This window comes from Mustela putorius, unplaced genomic scaffold, assembly GCF_011764305.1.
Source record: "Mustela putorius furo isolate JIRA1106 unplaced genomic scaffold, ASM1176430v1.1 tig00003987_pilon_pilon_pilon, whole genome shotgun sequence".
NCBI classification, from domain to species: domain Eukaryota; kingdom Metazoa; phylum Chordata; class Mammalia; order Carnivora; family Mustelidae; genus Mustela; species Mustela putorius.
In genome coordinates this window covers 3,007,110-3,030,619 of record NW_025422126.1, presented here as the reverse complement: position 1 = coordinate 3,030,619, position 23,510 = coordinate 3,007,110, and the positions used below count along the sequence as shown (strand labels likewise).

The following is a 23,510-nucleotide window of genomic DNA, read 5'->3' as shown; positions in this document are numbered from 1 at the left end:
AGCTGCTCACTTTTCTCCACCTTCACTGCCTTTACTTTTGCTCAGATCCTCATTATCTCCTAGCTACTTAAGTACCCCCAACTAATTTCTTCTTTCCCCAATCTGATCCCTCCAAAAATAACCTCTACATTTCCATCAGACTTGATCATTCTGAGACATAGATCTGAACATGCTACAAGCCCAAGCTTCTCAGCATGTTCTATAGCATGTTGTTATAAACGCTTCTCCAACCTTAACACTCACCGTTATTCCCCTACATTTAGCCTATACTTCAGTTATACAGAAATTCTTTCAGCTCCCAGAATATTCCATGTTGCAAATCTTTGCATATGTTTGCAATTTGCTGGACTGCTCTTTCCTACTCACAGACTCCATCTATTGAACTCAAATTTTATTAAGAACAAACTCAAGCATCTTCTCTGTAAAGTCTTTAATGATTCCCCTAGGCAGAGTTAATCACTCCCTTCTTGGGTCACCATGGTGTATACCACTTACACTATACCACAATTATTTGTTTCCATGTCTTGTCTGCCCCTACATGACTATCAGCCCCTGAGAGCAGGAACCAGGTCTTCATCTTTGTGTCCCCTGCACAGTATTTGGCATATATAAGCACTCAATAATTGATGACAGAAGGAATGAATAAACCCATCTTAACTCCTCAGTGGGCATTCAAAATCAACCTTAAGTTGCCCCCAACCTGTGTTTCTAGATCTAGTACTTAGCCCTCACCTACTTGATGATCTCCAAATACACCCTTCTTTTTCACATTTACTTAGGGGCCTTTATTCCTGCTGTTGTCTCTCTAGTGATATTTAAACCATCCATTAAGGTCCAGCTCAGAGGGCTCCCTCTCCATGAAGTCTTCCTTAACCAAATCAATGAGAAGGGATTTACTTCCCCAATAGTACTTTGTTTTGTCTAATAAGGTAATTAGGACCTCAGATTTTATAAGTATAGTCAATATCTTTCCAACTGGATTACATGTCCTAATTTCTAACAGAACTGTAAGTTCCTTAAAAGCCAGAAACATGATCTAGCATCTTTTCTCTCAACCCAATTGCTTAACGCAGTGCCTTGCCCAAAGCAAGCAGTTATCAACAAATGTTTTAGTAGTGAAGAATAATATATTTCAGGATCAGAGAGTCCATGCCTCCATTCTTCCACATATGTGATTTTACTTACCTTGGTGTAAATTGGCCTCCTATTCATATGGTAAACTTTTACCCTTCTTTAAGAATCAGCCCAATGTCATATCCTCTCCAACTCTCCCAAATACACTTACACGCTCCATCCATGTACCCGTGGAACCTTGTATATAACTACTCATTATACTATATTGTCATTCTTACTTGATGGGTTCCTCCCCAACTAGATCATGAACTCTTATGGAGCAGAGATAGTCTCATTATCCATCCATGAATTTCCAAGACCAATCAATATCTGGCATAATTTCAATGCTCAATAAAGATGTGGTGAACTTTGAAAATAGTGACTCCCTGTTATAGAGTACTCCAGCAATAGAGATCATGGAGTCCTACAGCCAAGTTCAAATCCTACCTCCACTTACAACCTAGGCAATCTTGAATAAATTAAAATTACTTAGCTGGGTCTCTGTTTTTTTTCTTTTTTCATCTAGAAAATGAGCATAATAATAGCATTAAAACAGAAAAGAATAATGTCATGTAAAATGCTTACTATAGTGCCTGGTACACAGCATGCACTAAAAAGGTTAGCTATTGTTATCATTAGAGCAAAAGAAAAAAACTGTTTCTGCAGGGTGCTAACTGACAGACTCAAGAAGAGATTAGGCTCAATCATATGGACAATGGGGAGTAAAATGTCCCTGGAGTCCTCTTAAGTAACAGATACATTAAGTTATTGAGAACACCCTACTGGGGAAGGAGAAGAAAGGGAACACAAACCTTGGTAGGCTTAAGCTTATGCTCTCCGTCTTGGGTTCCGTGTTGTCCCCACCACCACTTCGTCTTTCCCCACTGTTTTCTTCCTAGTTGCCCGGGGCCAAAAGCCTCATGGCCATAACTCAGCATTCCCTTGAGAAAGCTGCACTGTACAGAGAACTAATGAGTTTATGTTTACCTACAGATTTCCCTCTGAGGAGCCAAAAAAGAACAAGCAAATTCAAGAGGGGAAAACACAAAGAAATAAAGTGGAGATAAGGCAGGATGGCAGATGGATTATCTTGGGTTGGCTTTCATGGAGTACCTTTCAAGACAAACAGCCCCATGTAGGTTTGAGCCTACACATCCCAGAGGCATCCTCTGGCAGTGCCTGTGCTTGCATGTGCTTCCATGGGCCAACAAGGCAAAGAAGCAGGATCTAGGAAAAGGAATGAGTACTAAAAAGTTGAAGCTACAGAAATAAGAATTCTAGCCCAATTTGAAGAAAACTGCAACAGAGGTATTCAAAGAGGGAATAGACTGACCACGGGGGAAAAGCTCCCTATCATTAGAGGGGTTTAAATATAGACTGGGAGTGATCACTTGCTGGGGATGTTTGACTTGAGTGAAGGACTAGATTTAAGATTCAAGTGCAATAAACATTTGAATATCTACTCTATGCTAGCCACTATGAGAGACCAGGTGCTAGGAACACAGATTAAAAATGATATGGTTGTCCCCTCTAGGAATTCACTGCCTAATCAGGGAGATGAACAATATAAAATGGTAAAAGTTGACAGAAATCTATATAGGGTACTACTATGGGGCAGAGAGCAAGTCCTTAGATTCTCTGCCAATGACTGACTGGTAAGGAGCAATACATTATTATTTACAAACGAAAATGCTTCATAAGCAGTTCAAAAGCAAATGCTATCAGGTGATACTGTGTTACTTCTAAAACAGTTAAGCATGTCAGGTAACCTTTGCTATTGAGTCATTATTTCCCTCATCCTGAGCACAACTAATACCTATGAGAATTCATATTTATGATACCTTTTTTTTTTTTTTAAGTAGGCTCCAAGCCTAGTGTGAAGCCCAACATGGGGCTTGAACTTATTACCCTGAGATCAAGAGTCAGATGCTTAACTGACTGAAGCCACCCAGGCAACCCCATCATATACGCAATAAATATACTGTTGTCTGCTATGTGCCAAGCACTCGGTAAACAAAGAAAGACAATCGCTGCATTCAAGGAGTTAGAACATTTCTCTTCATCCTTTCCTCCTCTCTCTCCTCTATCTCCCTTTATTGACCAGATGACACCTTAAATTCCTTCTGGAAGTAGATGAGTTATTAAAATATAAGCTTAATCAAAAAGTGACTAGCAAAAAGCAAGAGTAAGCTGGGGATAGGAGTTGTAATGGGAAACACTGTCTGCAGACAGGGTATCTGCCAAAGTATGAGATTCTGACTACATTCTGAAGTCAGGCCTTTTCTGTCCACAACTTCCCTATCACCATTTTTTCCTTCTCTCAACTTAATATTATTACCACAAATTATTTTTTTTAAGATTTTTTATTTACTTATTTGACAGAGATGACAAGTAGGCAGAGAGGCAGGCAGAGAGGGAAGGGGGAAGCAGGCTCCCTGCTGAGCAGAGAGCCCAATGTGGGGCTTGATCCCAGGACACTGAGATCATGACCCGAGCCGAAGGTAGAGGCTTTAACCCACTGAGCCACCCAGGCGCCCCTATTGTCACAAATTATTAACAATAATTAGACATTCATTCAGTCAGTCAGTCATTAGTATATACCTGATAGGAACTGTAGGGAACACAGGCAGAGTAAAATACTAGGATCCAGGACTTGCAAAGCTGCAAGAGATCTCTAAAATATCCTCTAAGTCCAAACATGTCATTTCACAGATGGAGAAGTGAGGCAGAGAGGTTGAAATCTTTCATGAATTCAGTCTTCAAGCATTTATTGAATCATACTCTTTGCCAGGCACCAGTTATATGAGGATGGATAGGGCTTTCAAGGAGAACCGAATCTCACGGGAGATAGACAAATGCATGACCCCAGTCAAATTACCTCTGTAAATGAAGTCACATACTTACACAGAAATATCCAGTGTAGGACAATATAAAAGAACACAGTACTCACACTGCCCAGCGTGGTTAAGAGCAGAGGAACTGGAGTTGTTTTGGATTTGAACCCCAGCTCTGCTACTTATCCAGTTGTATAACATTGGGCAACTTACTTAAATTCTCTATACCTCAGTTTCTGCATCTGTAGAATGGAGATAACCATAACAGTACCTATTGTAAGGTTTTGGTATTAAGTTAGATAATGCATATAAAACACTCGGCACAGGACCTGGCACAGACTAAGTATTCTTATCTTATTTCAACTTCAGCACTTACCTGCTGAGCCCCGGTCTCAGAATCCTCCTCAACACAGCCTTCCAAGCATCTACTATCATTTGGCTGTCTCTGAGATAAAACAAATAGGCTATTCCTAGTCTAGAACCCAGGTGTATTGTTTATTACTGGTTTTCCCCCATCACACTATGCTAGTTCTCATTTTATATGCCTTAAAATAACCCAAAGAAAAATGGTCAGATATCCCAGATTAAACATCAGTCATACACACCTTAATCCCTCAGTAAAACCTTGGCTTCGGCCAAATATCTCTAGAGAGGAAAACCCCTGGAAACAAGGAACATTTATCAAATGTCTATAGGGAGAGACCCACAGGAGGAAAAACAAAAACAAAAACAAAACAAAGCAGTGATTACTACTTTGAGGAAGCGAGGGATTTCTACAGCCTCCCTGTTAAGGGTTTACCAGTCAAGTTGGGAAGAGGAGATATGACATAACTGCCACTTCCTCCTTGATGTACCCACCACATCTATTGCCTAGCACAGCACCTGTGACATGTTTTTGTACTTATTTATCAGTCTTTCTCTTCTTATGCTAATCCATGAACTCCATGAAGGCAATTATCACACCTTCTCCATCTTGGTATCCTTAAGCATAGCACTGTGCCTGGCACACAGAAGGTACTTCAAAAAAGGTTGATGAGTTTATAAATGAACACAGAGAAAACCATCAAAGGCAGGGAAAGAAGAAATCAGTATAGATCAGATTAGTTCTGGAAGTCAGGACAGCCTTGGGCTAGAACCTTAAGTACAGGCAGATTTAGAAACACAACAGAGGGAAAGGACAGGCATTCTAGGCAGACACCTAGGCACCAAAACCGACCTGGCAGTAACCAGAAACATGGTGCACAGTATGTTAGGACCAGAAAGAGTTTTAAACATGACTTAGTCCAATAGTTCAATTCTAATAGGGATGTTGTAAACAGTCAATCAAAAACAAAAACACACGTACTACTAAGCAGAGGAACTGGCACATCACAAACTTTCACTAACTGGTAGCTATTATTACTATTACTCAGAAATAATAATTATCCAACACTGAGTAGGAGCCTGTTGTCTGCCACACAGCATGCTGAGGGAAGGAACTACAACAATGAGCAAGACAGGTTTGGACTCTGCTCTCTCTTATAGCTAAGAATCTGGTGGGGAAGACAGACAAAATAATCCTTGATAGGCATGGGCTAGAGGAAGTACAGGAGGTGGGGGTGGAACTGAAGGAACAAAGAGTAGGGTCATCCAATCAGTGGACAGTAAAAGAGAGCTCCCTGATTATCAAAGTGTGTCTTGAGACACCTTGAGGGGTTCTGAGTCCCCTCACAGACCCCAAGGCTTCAAAGTGAGATTTTGCTTGAATAAAAAGTATTGTGGTAAATAAAGGTTTAAACACCACCAATCTAGTTCAATCTCCTCTTCTAACAAGAACAAAATAGGGCCCAAATGAGGTAAATTACACATCTGAGGCAGCAATACTTCAAGTTAGTTATAGACTGGGATACTTGCTTTGAACTTGAGCCAAAAACTACTCACTGATCTGCGTATCACATCATTCTGGCAGATGAACAAGCAATGGGAGTAGACGAATCCAGAATTCCTAGGTACTGGCCAGGCAGGCCGGCTGGCCCTGACTGGATGTTGACATGTTTTTTCTACCTTACATCCCAAGCCAGCTCTCGGTGCCAAAATGATGCCTCCAGTTCAAGAAGTTGGCCATTTACACGTTCCAGGAGGAATTCATGGCTCCAGGAGTGGGTCTGCTTCTGAGCCACCTATCTCATAACCATGATTTATCCCACTAATATCCCCCAGCACCATGTGGTTTGGCAAGTTGAGAGCAACAACTGAGTCTAACCAGTTATCACAGCCTATTTAATACCTAGCCTGAGCTGGCTAGACCCACTCTCATCTCCCTAAATACCACTAAGCTAATCACTCCTTCCATGGGGGTGAGGGTTGGGTGGGAAGGGTCCAGCAGAGTCAAATTATTAGTAAATTAAAGAACCTGTGTAGAAAAACTAATATTCCTTTGGTTAAACCTTTACACCTCTCAGGAATGAAAGGCTACTTCATGTTTTGGAGATGAAACTTACGGACATAAAGAAAGGGGCAGTTTACTTGCTTAGATGAGTTTGCAGTTTAGGCCTTTTTTTTTTTTTTTTAAGATTTTATTTATTTATTTATTAGAGAGAATGAGAGCGAGAGCACAAAAATGGGGAGGGTCAGAGGGAGAAGCAGACTCCCCACCAAGCAGGGAGTCTGATGTGGGACTCGATCCCGAGCCTCCGGGATCATGACCTAAGCTGAAGGCAGTCGCCCAACCAACTGAGCCACCCAGGCGCCCTACAGTTTAGGTCTTTAAACTAAGGGGAAACAAATACTTTGGAATGTGGGGAAAAAATTGGGTTTAAATCTTAGCAATACCGCATAGTAGTTGTTAGATCCTTAGCATTCTCAACTTTCTGATCTGATCTTACTGAACCTCAACTTTCTTGATCATAAGCAGGGAATACTAATAAAATTACTGTCACAACTGTGAGACTCAAAATACTCTTTGGAATCACAGTCACTTACGAAATATACTGTATCAATTTTTACATGAAATCCTAAGACCATACAGTTTTAATTACCGATCCCCAGAGCATAAAAAACAGAGAAATGGAACCAAGGTGCTCCTTACAGTACGGGATAAGCTCAAGATAGCACAGACAGACCTGAGTTCGAATTTACACCTCCCAGCTCACATCTGTGGAATCCTACAAAAGTTACTCCAATCTCTTTAGTCTTACTCTCCTCCTGTATAAAATGCAATTAATACCACCTAACTCACAGGGCTGCTCTTAGTATTGAATGAGATAATGCAAGTAAAGGACTTTAAACACAGGCTGGTTAATGGTAAGGACTCAATAAACAGTAACCTTTTCCACCAGTAGATCATTTCCTAAAACCTCTTTTCCATACACTTCTGCAACACAAGAGAAGCACTTAGCACAGCCTCAATTACCTCAATTACTAGAGAAACATATAATGAAAAGATAAAAGAGGAAAGAAATGAACTGATGACTGCTATTCCAGATCACTTATCATACTAAAGATATGTGATATTGGAAAACATGGGTACAATATCCTGAAGAACAAAACCACAGCATGTGCAATCTTTCCAAAGAAGTGGCAAAGAGCACCAACTGCAGCTTAGTTAGGCTATCCATTACGGTTATCTGGGCCCCACAGGAGTCTCTCTACAAAACAGAAAGGGCTACAGGGAGACAACTCTGACTCCACATGCAAGTCACTACTTCTTTGTAAACCCAACCTTTATTTTTTCAGCTTAAAATCCATCTCTATCACAAAGATTTCACTGACTCTCCCTAGCAGACTCAAGTGCTTGCCCCACTGAATTTTTCACACACTTCCATTATAACAATTATCTAGCACTACAGAGCTATTTACATATCTTCCTTACACTAAGTTGGTAAAGATTCTGTCTTACCTTTGAATTGCCAGTGTATAACACATAGTAAACCTCCATCCTTACAAATTATAAGAATGGCTTTCACCTTTTTCTTTACTAGCTAAGGCTGCTAAGAAACAGCTGGGTAGGGCACCTGGGTGGCTCAGTGGGTTAAGCCGCTGCCTTCGGCTCAGGTCATGATCTCAGGGTCCTGGAATCGAGTCCCGCATCGGGCTCTCTGCTCGGCAGGGAGCCTGCTTCCTCCTCTCTCTCTCTGCCTACTTGTAATCTCTCTCTGTTAAATAAATAAATAAAATCTTTAAAAAAAAAAAAAGAAAGAAAAAAACAGCTGGGTAGACTCTAGTATTACATAAACTAAAGTCTGCCAGACCAGACCCCTGTTTTTTTTTCTTTGTTTAGGGCGAGGGCGTTTGAAGGGTAACTGGCTGTTCCTACTTCTCAGAGTTATCTCCTCAAACACACACACAAAAAAAACAGAAACAGTCCATATAGAATTTCCAGACCACGGATTATATTCTTTCTCAGTAAAAAATAAAAGAAGTTTCAGGGATGGATGCTAGTGGTTAAACATAAAGCTGACCTCCAGGCATGACACTCTAAGTCTATATCAAAACTTGGAAGTTCTTTTCTTACATTTTCTTTTCTCCTTTGCTAATTCTTTAGCTCTTTACCTCAACGAACCCTGATATATGTAACTGAAATTGCCTCTCTCAAATAATAACTCATAACTAACAAACTATATGTAATAACTTCAATACTGTATTTCCTTTTTCCAGGGCGCTTTGAAATGTATCTCACTGAATCACAGCCAACAGTAATCAAAGAAACTTAAAGCTGTAAGAGGCCTCGGAGGTCATTTCCACAACCACCCCATGACACCAAGTGGCATTTAAACACCTCTAATGGCTGGGAGCTATGGGTCTAAAATGGTTTTTAAAAATCTCCCCCCATTCTAACCACCTGTCGGGTACTCAGTCTCCTGCCACCTTAATGATACCAATCAGGTAAAGCAAATCCACCAAGTCATCCCACGACAAAGCAACAGTCTTGACTTCTCAAGTCCACTTCTACTCCCTTTCTGAGCCTCTCCCCCAGACTTCCCCAATCACCCACCCCAAAGCCTCTAAGATTCTGATCCCTCAGAGATCCCCTGGATTCCATTCCTGACAATCAATCTCCTTCCTCCCATCCCTCTGTGCTGTCTATATTGTATCCTGTGAAAGGCCATAAACACCCCTTGTTCTGAATGTACCTTTGGCCTCAAAATCATCTCCCTCTACTTTCTCACCTTCTCTTCACTTCTCAGCGCTGTCCCTTCATTCCTTCCAAACTCAATGTGTCTTTCTTCCTAGTGGTCCAAGGACCACTGGTAATTAAATACGTCCGTTGTTAAATGCCTATTAAACAGGTAAAGGGGACATACATCCTTAAGGAGCTCATCCTCAAAGAACTCATACGTTTAGAAGGAGCCAGAACTAGAGAATCACTTATCCCATAAGACTCAGTTCCTCTGGGAACCCTTCCCTAGCCCAAACTAAATTGGTCCCCTCTTTGCAGAGCCATCATTAAACCTCTGATGCAGTAACTAGTCTTCCCTGTGTGTCTCCCATCACTAGGCTGTGGCCTCCTCAATGGAAGGCCCCTACGTCCCTAGCACTTAGCCCAGAACTCAGCGCAAAGATGATATATAACGTCTGTTAAATGAGTGAATGGATGAATTCCGGTATGTGATCATTCGTTCATCCATTCAGTGCCCAAAACTTTACTAAGTACACTAGGTACAAAGTCCTAGAGTGTATGGAAAAATAAAATAGTTCTTATATAAAAAATAATGCTATAATATTAGCAGATTAGCACTCTTCCCCGGTCCGCGTCCCCAACCCCCACGCCAAACCTAGACGCGACTCTCCCACAGCTAAAGCCCGGCCTTCCCTTACAGAAGTCCACGCCCCTCCGACTCAAGCTACCTCTCAGCCCTTCAGTCCTACCCTAGGACCCCCAAGTAATACCTCAAATCTTAATGCCCCCATCCTCTCTGGCTTCCTTCCCTATCCTCCATCTCCACTCTCGAGGTTACTGCAAGTCTTCTACCCCCATGTCCGCCTCCGACTCTCCGAGTCCAGGGTATCTCTGATTTCCCTCTCCGCGCACCCGCCCCCCATTTGGCTCCTTCCCTCTCAGGGTCCCGCCTCCCCTAGGACCCTACTCCCGATTCCTCTCCTCCCCTCCCTTCAGTTTCAGGGTAAGCCTCTTCCCTCCTTGACTCTGAACTCTTCTTACCTCATCTAGCTCCCGTTCCCCGGCAGCACCTCCTCCAACCTCCACCTCCACCACTGCCGCCATCTTCACAACTCTACCTCTCCCCCGTCCCCGTGCTAGCCAGCTGCTTCCGCCGCTCAAGTGATCCTAGCCAATAGGCGGCTCAAGCTCCAGCAGGAGGGCGGGGCATCAAGACAGGCGGAGCTCTGAGAGGGACTAAGAGACCATCTACCTGATACTCTTTAAAGGTCAGGGAGGGACGGTTTCCAGGCACTTCCAAGTTTGGCTGGAGGAGGGTTCTTGCGAAATGAGAAATTGGGCCTGTATTATTTATAGTGCAAATATTTCACCAATTCTCCCCTTTGGACAGCGAAAGAGAAGAGTCTCTAAACCGTCAACTTTCCCGACGCTCCCTCACTCTGAGCTCCAAGGAGTGAAGCGTGGAGGCTAAGGACTACATATCCCAGAACGTATTGAATCTGACCCGGAAGTTTAACTTCCGCGCTCAGATTTGTAGTGAGTGAAAATTTGCGTAAGATATTCATTTACAAATAGACATAAAATATACATAGCTACGCACGTATGTCTTCTTGCTTCGGTGGGCGTCATCTTTCAGAAACAGCGGCTTCCTGAGGCGACAGAACACATTCCGGGACTTGGGGTGGCGTAAGAGTCGTGCTCCAGGTCAGAAGGCGGAGGTCAGAGGGCCGGATTGGCGGGAGAATGGGTTTGTGGTCCAGGATCTGAGGCAGCGGTGGCTCTTCGAGGTCCATTGTCCCGGGTGAGGGGCTTTGCGGGGGTTGTTGATGGGGAGGGGAGTTGCCGAGAATGGGTGGCCGTCGAGGAATGTACAGAACAGCGCATTCTGAGGTGCGGGGGAAGCGGCTGTGCGGCTTAGCCTCCTGAACCTGAGAGAGGAGCCTTGCGGCACCTCCACCGCTCCCAATCTGCTGTTGCACTCTCACGCCTTAGGGTCGCTTTACAAATCTCCGTACTCTTTCCCACCACACATCGTGCGTACGCAGCCCCTATCTTTATCCCCGCCCATACACCTTATTCTCTCTGTGCTGCACCCCAACTTAAAGCTTCCTAACTCATTTCCACCCCCTTCTTACCGGTACATCTGGACCCAACACCATACAAACCTATGGCCCCTGCACACTTACCCCGTGGGCGGCCCAGCTGGATCATCGGGAGAATAGTGCTAGGATGACCAGTGGACTCACAGTGCAGTGCCTGTCAACTTTATTTTAGGACCAACAGGAAGTTACAGGGTAATATTTACATCTACAGGCATCTTATTTACTTAAAAGGGGAATTACTTTATTATGTGAAACAATACAGAGAATATAATAAATACCTTATAACCCAATCACCCCAAATTGACTACTGACATCATGATCTCTTTGCGTCCTCATTTTTAAAAAAGATAAAATAATACGGATAAAAGTTGAACTTACTTGAGTCTTCTACTCTCAGACCCATTATTCTCATCTTTCTCAGACACTATTATCACAGTTAGCTGGGTATTCTCCCAGTCCGTTGAGAAAAATTCCGTGTATTAACAATGTAATTGTATTATTTCATTTTGTTTTTTGATGAAAATAAGTGCTATTTTCTATATCATTCTGTAACTTAATCTTTCACTATATTTTTTGAGAACTGTCTATGTTCATGTATATTTACATCTAATTCAATTCTTTTAGCTGTTAGGTAGTATTCTATTATATAATGTATATAGTATTTTACCATTCTATTTATCCATTCTCCAATTAATAGACATTAAAACTTTATGGTTTTTCTTGGGGCGCCTGGGTGGCTCAGTGGGTTAAAGCCTCTGCTCAGCAGGGAGCCTGCTTCCTCCTCTCTGTCTGCCTTTCTGCCTACTTGTGATCTCTGTCTGTCAAATAAATAAATAAATCTTAAAAAAAAAAAAAAACTTTATGGTTTTTCCTATAAGAAATACTGTATGTGTCTGTACACACTTGAATCCCTCTAGAACTGCACTGTTCAAATAAGTTAACTACAGGCCACACATAGGTGGCTATTCTTGGAATGTAGCTAGTTGGAATTAAGATGGGCTGGAAGTGTTTATGAGAGAGCCAGTTTCCCCATGTTATTGCCAACCCTTTACATTTTCAGACTTTTTAATTTTTTCTGGTCTTAGAAGAGAAGTACTTGCAATTTCCTTATTACCAGAAAGTATGAGGACTTTTTAAAAATATGGATTCTTGGTCATTCAAATCTTATGTAAATTGTATTTCTATCTTCTTTCCAGTTTTCTATTGGATTGTTTTTCCTTTTCTTACTGATTTATAATATTTAAAAATATATATTCTGAATACTATCCAAGTTTTTTATGTGTTGCAGATATCTTCTTCCAGTCAGTCATTTATATTTTCTATTTTAACCCTGTTTTTGTTACCTTAAGGTATTTTTCATGTTTCCATCTTTGATCACTTGATCACTTGAGTATAATTTTTTAAATATGTTATGAGGTAGGGATCTACTTTTATTTTTCTTCACAAGTGGACCAATTTTTTCAACACCACTTGTTACTTCATCTTTTTTTGACAGACTCATGATTCTGTTCTACTTATAGTCAACAGGATGCAAATTCACATTTATATGAGTCTGTTTCTGTAATCTGCTTGATCTGTCTTTTTAGAATTGTTGTAGGAATTTGTGGCCCTTTATTGGTTAATGAGTTTATCATGTTTGCCAGAAACTTCTGCTGAAATTCTGAATGGAATTATGTTGACTTAATAAAGTATTCTTTTCTACAATTTTTTTTAAAAGATTTTATTTATTTCTTTGGCAGAGACAGATCACAGGCAGAGAGGCAGGCAGAGAGAGGAGGAAGCAGGCTCCCTGCTGAGCAGAAAGCCAGATGCGGGGTTCGATCCTAGGACCCTGAGATCATGACCTGAGCAGAAGGCAGAGGCTTAACCCACTGAGCCACCCAGGTGCCCCTAAAGTATTCTTTTCAATGGTTCTTTATGCCTACTGTGTTTCAGCACCTCCCTGAGGTGTGAGAGATGATGAACATGACAAAAATCCACATCCTCAAAGTACTCACTACTTAGTGGGGAGAAAAACAGGGTAAACATGCATGCCATTGCAAAAAAAAAAAAAAAAAAAAAAGAACAACAGTATATACAAGTGCAACGAAGTTGGAGAGCACTTAATCTTGGAGAGCTGCAAGCAATTTGATAAATCATGATCTTCATGAAAGATTGTATATATCTTACTCATTGCTGTGTATCCAGTACCAATACAGTGCCTGGTACCTACTAGACACCCCCTAAATATTAACTAAATAAAATATCCAGGATTGACAGCTTCTGGGTCTCCAAGCCTAGGGTGTATTTTGGGGCTGGCCAAGTCAGTCCTCTGTCTGTTAATGATGAGAGATGGTAGAGTTTTCACATCAAATCACAAATGTATACTGGGAATTCCTCCAAAACAGAGACCATATCATTTATTTTTATATATCCAATGTATCCCCGTATGCAGAGAGTAGGAAAAATTGTTGATGTTCAGTGAGTTCCTTTAGTGGGAATAATCAACTCTTAATCTGAAGGCCTGGAGAGGTGACTCGGGACTCATCTTACCTTTTTCTCTCTTTAAAGCTATGGCACCATACTGAATATGACCTGTGAGGAGTGCTTGACCTTTGGATGACCTTCACTAACTATTACCACTGTCAAAGCAGTCTGCCCCACTGTGAGCACTCCATGACTGCTGGCTCACTGGAGCTCAGTGTTTATGGTCATTCATTCAGCAGACATTTGCTAATCTGTTTCTCCCTCTTACACTGAGGATACAGAAATGAATTAGACATGAAGTCTGTCCTCCAAGAGTTTACAGTCGATCAAGGGACATAAGGTATATACCCAGATAATTACAACACAGAATCAAGAGGATGGAACTATTGCTTGAGATGGTTGAGGTGGAGATGATATTTGAGCATCAAAGATGCATTCAATTTGACAAGTACAAAAGGGAAAGAGCATTCCAAACAAAGGCAATGGCATGAAGGATGTCTTCGAAATGGGGGTGAGGGGGAGAATTAGGGTTGAGGGACCAGGGAAGGAAATAAGAAGACCAAACATTATGGCCAAGAATTTATCAGGGGTCATGGACACATTCTCAGGAGCCAGATGGGTAAGGAACATGGATAAAAAGGGCAGGGTATAAATATTCGGAGAGAGATCCCACCTAAAGGCATTCAGATAACTCTAAAATACCTCTAGCCAAGGAATTGTTGAAGCTAAGTGATGGATGGGTAAGAGTCCACTATATTAACATGTGTTTTTGCATATATTTAAAATGTTCTGTAAAATTTTGGCAAACGACAAAGTACAAATATCCATAATGAACTTTCAATATTAAATAAAACAATGAGAGGTAAAACACTCTGATGAAAGGAATAGGAGCAGACGAAGTAGAAAATGTAGAGCTTTCCGGGGCGTCTGGGTGGCTCAGTGGGTTGGGCCGCTGCCTTCGGCTCAGGTCATGATCTCGGGGTCCTGAGATCGAGTCCCGCGTCGGGCTCTCGGCTCAGCAGGGAGCCTGCTTCCCTCTCTCTCTCTCTCTGCCTGCCTCTCCATCTACTTGTGATTTCTCTCTGTCAAATAAATAAATAAAATCTTTAAAAAAAAAAAAAGAAAAAGAAAGAAAATGTAGAGCTTTCCATTATAGATGCTTTGAGGGGCTAAGCTACATTAATATTTATCAAGTACATACCATGTAAAAAGGGATTTGAATACATTGGCAAGCTATTAAATATTCCTAATAAGGGAGTAACAACGAAAAACAAATTTAAGAAGATTGATTTTAAAGGGAAGACAAAAATTGATAGACCTGTGTGTATATAGTTGAACGTTTGTTGTATTTTTGCTATGTGCTAGGCTCCAGGGGTGTAAAGGTAAATGATTTAAGGCATAATTCATGCCCTGGAGAGCTCACCTACATATAGAACAAATATTACCTTGCTAACATATTTAGTACTTGCCGCTCTTTCCTGGTGCTTGCATGCCAGTCATTTCACGTTTGCTGGAATCTCACCCCCTGGTCCAGATCTGTTCCCCACCCACTGCCCCCTTAAGTCCATCATGGGAACCAGAAAGTCTGACTGACTGCTGCAAAAATTACCAGAGAACCAGACATGGCCAATTTTGTTTTTCTTTTGTTTTCTTCTTCAGTAGTAGCATGAGGATTTGTTCTCTTCTGGAAGCTGACGGGACCAAAACATAGGCAGTGCAAAAAGTGGTGACAGAAGAAATCTTGGGAGAAAGTAATTTCGTCTCCGACTTGGGACGGCTGCTGGGCACACCATGGCTCCTGTAAAGATTAGCCATGTGGTATCATTTTCCTCTCAGGTACGTTAATTAGGCATGATGTTTTTCTTGATGACTGAGAGGAGTAACAAAAATAGGAGACTTGGCTGCACTTTCAGGAAACCCCCAGTTTAGCAGAAGAGACAGATCCTATCTTCGGGGATCCAAATTCAAAGGAGGACACACAGCCCTTGCCCTCAGGCTATTCCCAGAGTAATGCAGGATGCATAACGGAAGTGTTCCCAGGAAATAAAGGTAAAGAAGAGGAGGACATGGGGGGATGGAGAGGAGAAGTAAGTTGGGGGAAGTTGGAGGGGGAGATGAAGCACGAGAGACTGTGGACTCTGAGAAACAAACTGAGGGTTTTGGAGGGAAGGGGTTGGGGTGATGAGTGAGCCTGGTGGTGGGTATTATGGAGGGCATGTACTGCATGGAGCACTGGGTGTGGTGTATAAACAATGAATTCTGGAACACTGAAAAGAAATTACTAAAAAAAAATACTTTTTTAAATTATAAACCAAAAAGCTTTGCACAGTGGCAGTATCATAGCCAATGAGGTTTATCCGAGGTGTGATTATTGCTGATTGAAATTATAAACCAAAAAAAAAAAAGTAAAGAAGAAAGCAACCTCAGGAGTCCACCCTTAGTTTGAAGGGAACTGTCAAAACCATAAGCCCAAAGTCTATATCGGGGTCCCTTCTAGGCAGTTTAGTTACTCTGTCACTGGGAGCAGACCAGAACATTCAAGGTCATTTCTGAGGTTATCACCTCCACCATCAACAGTGATCTCCGGGATGCCTGGCTCTCTCAGTCAATTAAGTGTCTGCCATCGGCTCAGGTCATGATCCCAGGGTCCTGGAATCAAGTCCCAGATCAGGCTGCTTGCTCAATGGGGAGCTTGCTTCTCCCTCTGCCTGCTGCTCCCCCTGCTTGTGCATGCATGCTCTCTCTACCTTCTCTCTCTCTCACAAATAGATACATAAATAAAACCTTAAAAAAAAAAAAATCTCAGCCTCCTCCCTAAAAGTTCACTTTCAGGAAATCCCACTTATCCCAGTTAGGTCTAGATGTCAGCGCCTGGGCTCAGAATTGATCCAAAGGGCTGATTCTTAGGGACTTGCCACCCTTTCATCTCCTGCCATTTCTATCCATTTATCCTTTCTTTCTTCCCATTCCTCCCCTTCTGTTTACCCTAGTCTTTCTCAGAAGGTACCTTGGCATTTTGGATGGATAAGTCAGCAACTGTAGCAGTGTCATTTGCCTGGTGGGCTATTTAGCATCCATGGGCTCCAGATCCTGATGACAATGATGCTTTTTGGTCATTATGACAGTCGAAAACATTCCCACTCATTTCAGAAGACCCTTAAGAGAGTCTTTGGGAGGGGCGCCTGGGTGGCTCAGTGGGTTAAAGCCTTTGCCTTTGGCTCCCGGGGTCTTGAGATGGAGCCCCACATGGGGCTCTGCTCAGCAAGGAGCTTGCTTCCTCTCCCACCGCCCCACCTGTCTCTCTGCCTACTTGTGATCTCTGTCAAGTAAATAAATAAAATCTTTAAAAAAAAAGTTACTCATATCCTTCTTACCTACATAGTCAGCCTAAATGTTTTCTTCATACACTGAGCCTTCTAAAATGCCAGAGGTCATTGCTTACCACCTAATACTGAGGTTTTCAAACTGCATTCTACAGGCACCCACTTCTGGAAATTGAAGGCAGGGGTTCATATATGTCTTTGGGCCCCCAACTTGTTTTTTAACCAGAGCTCTGTTTTTATTTGTTGAAAATACACACACACACACACACAAACACACACACACTTTAAGATTTCAGTTAAGAGGACGGATTTTATTGCTAAAACAAAATTGAAAACCATGAATATAGTCTCCCTCCCCTTTACTTATAGATGAAGAAATTTAAATGCAGAGAGAGAAAGTAGTTTGTTCAGGGCGCTTCCACAAAAAAAACTTTGGATTCGAACCGAGAATGTCTCTCTTGGTACTGCTGTTGTTGCCTTTGAACAAATCACTTGATTTCTAACCGTCAGTTGTAAACTTAGAATAAAAATCTCATAGAGTTACTTTGAAGATAAATGATGTCTGTGAAAGCATCTTATAAATGAAAATAGTCTAGTGTGGTGGTTAAGGGCCCTGGATTCAAAGACCTAGGTGTTCCGAGTCTAGTCGGTTATTTAGCTCTTGTAACCTTGGGTAAGTTTCTGAACCTAGGCTTCAGTTTATTGATCATTTAACAAACTAAGAAGCAATAACGTTAGGTAAACTAAACAGTAAACTAAAGTGTTAAGAGGATGAAATGCGGTAGTTTGGTAGAAGGACAGTTGAAAGGTCTGTAAATCCTCTGGCACATGATAACTCCCATCTAGTATCTTTCTGTCATGTTAAAATGCCTGGAAAGGTTTGGGAATGTAGGGATCCCTCCTCTTGGGCATCCTCTTTAGCCTTTGGCTCAGTGAAGGTCCTGATGTTCTCCTTCTCTCTCTGACTTAGGATCCCAAGTATCCTGTGGAGAACTTGCTGAACCCAGATAGTCCGAGAGGACCTTGGCTCAGCAGTCCTCAGGACAAGAGTGGGCAACTGAAAGTAGAACTCCAGCTGGAGAGGGCAGTGCCCATTGGCTACATTGATGTGGGTGAGTGAGTTCTCAGAGCTCTGGAAACCTCTGCGAGACACAGGGAGTAACATTGCCTTCCAAATGCTCCACCAGAGTGTCCCAATTCGGTCTAGCTGAGCACCTTTCATGGAATAAGCCCTTCCTGGTGTAAAGTGAGATGTGGCCCTTGCTCTTGGAACAGGTGTATGGTGTTGGCAAATTCTGAGGGTTCTGTTCACATAGAATGAAATGGGGATAGCATTCCCTGATTTAGGCAACGTATCTGCCCTACTTTGATCTGAGCAGTCTGGGTGAAGCCTTAGGACACTGACATAATTATAAGTGCCAACAAATACAACCTGTCTACACCTCTAAATATCATTGTCAAGAGCATGCTGGGGAATGAGCTCTGCACACCAATCTGGGAAGGCTCCATAGGAATTTATGCGTTGAGAAGGTTGACCTTAGAGTTCTCTGGAGTAGAGAACTGACAAAGACCATTGGTCTCAGCTCTGTCAGGATAGAGAAATGTCAGGCTCCTTAGCAGAGGTTAGTAGAGACGGAGATTAGCATTGCCTGCCAGAGCCAGAGGACAGAGAAGCAGCAAGTCTACTGAGTCAGGGAAGGTTTCTGGCTGGGAGGAACACCATGAACCTTCATCTCATCTTTCTGTGGACTGAGGTCTCATCAACTTCAGTTGCTGGCTCTGTGCTCCTTGACATTTCTGGGCCTCCAACTAGCTCTAGAAGGGAAGAATGTCTTTTTCCCACCCAATTCCTTATGCAGTCAAGGGAACATCTTCCCTTTACCTTTAAATTCTTCTCTTAACCTTTTGTCCCCAGGTAACTGTGGCTCTGCTTTCCTGCAAATTGATGTGGGCCGTTCTTCCTGGTCCCTGGATAGACCTTTTGTCACCCTGCTCCCTGCAACCATGCTAATGTCCCTATCCGACTTAAAGCAGGGGAAAAACCGCTCAGGCGTCCGCATGTTTAAAGATGGTAAGGAGAGATGCTTAGGTGGCTCAGTTAGTTAAGCGTCTATCTGCAGCTCAGATCATGATCCCAGGGTCCTAGGATTGAGCCCCACAGTGGGCTCCATATTCAGCAAGGAGTCTGCTTTTCCCTTGCCCTCTGCTCCCTCTGCTTGTGCTCACTTACTGTCTCTCAAATAAATTAATAAAATCTTGACAAATAAAAATGGTAAGAGAGGCAAAAGCAGAAATGGGAGAGAGAGTGAACAAGAGAGTTTATGAGAAAGAGATACAGTGATGTGAAGCTAGATGACTCACTATAGAGGGCCACGGAGCTGGGCTGGTAGGTAGGCTTGTGAGAGGGGCCTGTGCAGGAGCTCGGTTATATCTGTGGGGCATGGGGGAGTAGTGAATGAACAGCTGTATGATATGTTTGTGTATGAGTTCTCTGTCATGAGAATAGGTGATAACTAGGAATGTTTATGAGCTGATCTATACTGACACATAACATGATTCGGTGGAGCCTGAGGTAGAACTCTTTGTGAGTAGTGTTTTTAGTTGTATAAATGTACATGAGTGTGAGTATAGTTGTCCGCCCCTCCCCACCCTTCATCCATGGTTTCACTTTCCAGTTTCAGTTACCTGCAGTCAACCACGGCCCAGAAGTACATGATGCTCCTTCTGATGCAGTGTCAGAGGTCAAGTAGTAGCCTAACTGTCACAGTGCCTAGCTACATCAGTGACCTCACTTCCTCTCACCTTGTAGGCATTTTATCATCTCACAGCATCACAAGAAAAGGGGAAAGTGTACAGTGAGATATTTTGAGAGAGAGAGAAAGAGACCACATTCATATAACTTATTAACGTATATTGTTATAATTGTTCTGTTTTATTAGTTGTTGTTAACCTGTGCCTAATTTATAAATTCAACTTTATCATACGTATGTAGGTATAGTGAAAAAACAGTGTGTACAGAGTTTGGTACTATCTGTGGTTTCAGGCATCCACCGAGGGTCTCAGAACATGTGCCCTGCAGATAAGAATGGACCACTGAATAAGTGGTAGTGGAGAATAATGTTTATGGAAGTGATGGAAGGCTGTCAGATGGATATAATGAGGCGGTGCCCAGTGTTTCCTGAGTTCCAGTCAGTGCAGATCTGTGTTCACTAGGCACTGCAGAAGAACATGAGACCTGATTCCTGGCCTCTGGGGATTTAGAGTCTAGTGAGGATTTGTCCACATTACCAACGGAGGTGTTTGTAATGTTGTGAGGGAAGACTGATATGAGAGGGGCACCTCAGGTGCGGAAGATGAGGTACTACTAGACAGCACTGGGAATTAAAGGCGAGAAAGGTTTGCGGTACTGGTATGTTATACTGGGAGTGAGTCTGGAGACCACAGAGTGCTGTGGAGGAGGCTGAGATCTCATGGTCCAGGAAGGGTAGATCCAGCTCAGTCAACACACCAGGAAAGGGTCAGCGCAGACCCCAACTTTGCAGGTACCTCCTGTCAAAATGAGACATTGAGAGACCTCTCCTGGAGAGGTGCAGAATGAGGATATGCTTGTACTGGGCACAGTGTGGAACCCTGACAGAGAAGGGCGAATATGGGAAGGCGAGGCACTGGGCACGAGCACACCTTGCCTGGCTTGCTTGGCACTGCCAGACCCTGAGCACCGAGGCCGAACGGGCCAGTTACTCATGACCTCCATTCTTCCTTTTGTTGGAGTTTACCAACAAACTGAAGTTGTTGGAGTTTACGGTCCGTCTTTTCTTTCCTCTCCCCAGTATTGACCTTCTTGTCCTCTCTCCCCTCAGGTGCATGCATTTCCTGTCCCTTTCATTTTCTTTCTTTTTCCCTTGAGATGATTTCCTGGCGCCAGCCTCAGGTGAGTCATGGGATCGACTTCGCCTGACCTGCTCCCAACCCTTCACACGTCAGCAGTCTTTTGGCCTGGCCTTCCTCCGGGTGTGTTCCTCCGTGGACTCCTTAGATGACCCTGTGGGAGGTCCCTCGGCCCCTGAGAGCTCTAGGCTGAGCCAGGTATGTACAGTGATGGAACAAGGACTTCATGTTTTTCCACTTTTTGTTTCCAGTTTCTGGTTAGAAAGTTGGTGCTTGATTGAGGGATAGACACTCACATGCTCAAATAAAAATATAAATGGGCTTGCTACCCTTTCTCACAGGTAAGAGTGAATGCCCATCCTCCCCTTTGACCTGTGGGAGAGTCAAGGGAGCGAGGCTTCAGTACAATGTCACAGCTATTGGACCACTTGTTCTTTAGCAAGAATGAAGTCTCTTTTTGGATTCAAACTTAATCTCATACTTTAGGTGTAGGCTCCTGTGGGCTATGGCTTTCACCAGACTTTTCCTTCTGGCAACTGCAAGTGAGTCCCAGGGCTCACTTACTGTGTCTCTGTCATTGTTGTTGCCTGACCCACCTGCCAGGAGAGCCAGTTAGAATCTCAGATACGTGCTCTGCGATTTCATCTGTTTTCCTGCCTTCTCTCCCTGTACAGCACACACATACTGGTGGATAAGATGGATAAGTATCTGGTCAGTGTACCTCCCCTCTTCTCAGCCAGTTTTCTAGTTATTTTTTTTCCTTCTAAACCCATTCAGACTCTTCCTGATTTCTTGTCCCTGGTGTCTTCATTTACCTTTCCAGTACCCTCCATCATAATTCCCTCCAAACAAGTACAAAGACAGAATCACACAAAGCTAGAGTCTAGAATTCTATGTATGAAAAAATACAGAGAGACCATTCCGTACTTCATTCTACATCTCAGCTAGGGAAACTTCCATATTCAAATTCACACAGTGAATCAGAGCCGAGGAGGGAGTAGAAACCAAGTCTCCTGTCCTGTACCATAGCGCTTCCTGTGCACACACTGTGTCTTTAGAAGCTCCAAACATCTGGCATAGCCAAAAGTTCAGCCCCTGGAGTCAATGTCGAGGTTACTGAGAAAAACAAGAGACTGGACATTGGGAAGAGAAAACGAAGGAGGAGATGCTTTTGCCATACAGCCTCAGGGGAGACGCAAAGAACTGAGACAAAGTAAAGCCTGGTCTGAGATTTCCTCCTCCTTCCCTGGAAGGGTTAAAAATCTGCAGCAAGACCCGCTGAAGCATTTCCAGTACTCTGCTGATTCTGGCTCTTCTCTGCAGGGCCTGGGCCTGAGTGAGTGGAGATATAACCCTAGGGCCTGGCCTGTCTCCCATCAGACTCCAGCTCTGTGAGATTAGGAACCTGTTTTTCTTGTTCCACACTGATTCCTGGCAGCTGGCACAGAGCGTAGAACAAAGTAGGCTTTTTGAATAACTCACCCGTTCAGGGGCAAGTTGTAGATAGAAACGCCATAAAATTTACCATCCAAACTCAGAGTCCCTTGGAATGCAAAAAAAAAAAGAGTGCTGTGAATTTTATCAAGACAGCAGTATCATCCCAAGCAAACCAGGACATGTGGTCTCCCTAATATGGCCATCTCAATTACTCTGCACCTTTAAGACCCTGCTGGGATCCAGCAGCTCCAGAGCCATAATGTCAGAAAGGCATTGAACGTTTACAGCAGAAGCAAACATATTGCACACACCTCACATATATATGCACACATATTGTACGCAAACATACTGCACACACCTCAGTGAAACTACAGGGAAAGAGATCCCAAAACGTTTCTACAAGAGAGGGTTGGCACATGGAAACGTGAGTGGTAGCACTCAGTTTTGTTATTTAAGATTTCTAAAATTCCATAGGCTTTTTTCCTACTGTGTTGTAATAATGGTGTATGATATAATAGTGTATGACAGTGATAACAAAACATAAGGGCTTTTAGGTCTGTGAAATAGGGTCTTTTGTGGCACTGGTTTTCCAGTGAGGAAACAGAAGCACAGAGAAACTTGATGAGATGCCCCAGGTCACGTGGCTAAATAAGTCTTGGAGTGGATTTGAACCCACGCCACCTGACTCCACTTAACCTGTGCTCAGGAGCCCAATTCCTAATCTCACTTAGAGTTACAGTTAAATAAACCATCTCTCCACATCCATCTGGTTGTGCTTTCAAGTCGCATTCACTGTAAAATTTACGAGACAAGGTAAAGAAAAAATAAAAACCCTGGAAAATTATTTCAAAATTACTGCTAGGTCCAAAATGAGACTGTAATGGCACTTATAAAATATTAAACAGCAAATGTGATTACTTAAATAAAATAAGCTGTGAATGTGAATAAAAATACTACTTGGGAGGGAGACAAACCATAAGTGACTCAATCTCACAAAACAAACTGAGTGTTGCTGCGGGGAGGGGCTTTGGGGGGGGGCAGGTTATGGACATTGGGGAGGGTATGTGCTATGGTGAGTGCTGTGAAGTGTGTAAACCTGGCGATTCACAGACCTGTACCCCTGGGGATAAAAATACATTACATGTTTATAAAAAATAAAATTAAAATAAAAAAATCTAAAAAAAAAATACTACTTCTCGTACTTGCAGAATGAGGCCAAAGTCATGCTTTATAAGAAAGATGTTTACTT

The 23,510-nt window shown here is 42.7% G+C and overlaps 2 protein-coding genes and 1 pseudogene across 5 annotated transcripts in view; 2 read left to right on the top strand and 1 right to left on the bottom strand.

Moving 5' to 3' along the window:
- RNF121 (ring finger protein 121) overlaps positions 1 to 11,250 on the bottom strand; it is an 89,822-nt gene extending 78,572 nt beyond the window's left edge. The window contains exons 1-2 of one of the 4 annotated variants that reach the window (XM_013064283.2): positions 10,087 to 10,192; positions 9,095 to 9,203 (exon numbers count right to left, since the gene is read on the bottom strand). Coding sequence is in view for 2 of the 4 variants with exons in the window: in XM_013064285.2 (XP_012919739.1) it covers positions 10,087 to 10,149 (63 nt within the window). In the remaining 2 variants the exon portion in view is untranslated. Of the gene's footprint in view, positions 1 to 9,094; positions 9,204 to 10,086; positions 10,216 to 11,231 lie in introns of those variants that run through there. The other 3 variants (XM_013064284.2, XM_013064285.2, XM_004768164.3) reach the window with 3 other exon arrangements.
- XNDC1N (XRCC1 N-terminal domain containing 1, N-terminal like) overlaps positions 10,287 to 23,510 on the top strand; it is a 39,338-nt gene continuing 26,114 nt past the window's right edge. The window contains 5 exon segments of the mRNA XM_045071483.1: positions 10,287 to 10,846; positions 15,273 to 15,449; positions 17,907 to 18,048; positions 18,852 to 19,007; positions 20,844 to 21,022. Of these exon segments, the coding sequence (XP_044927418.1) occupies positions 15,405 to 15,449; positions 17,907 to 18,048; positions 18,852 to 19,007; positions 20,844 to 21,022 (522 nt within the window). The 5' untranslated portion in view covers positions 10,287 to 10,846; positions 15,273 to 15,404.
- Positions 15,931 to 16,013, top strand: LOC123389604 (annotated as a pseudogene).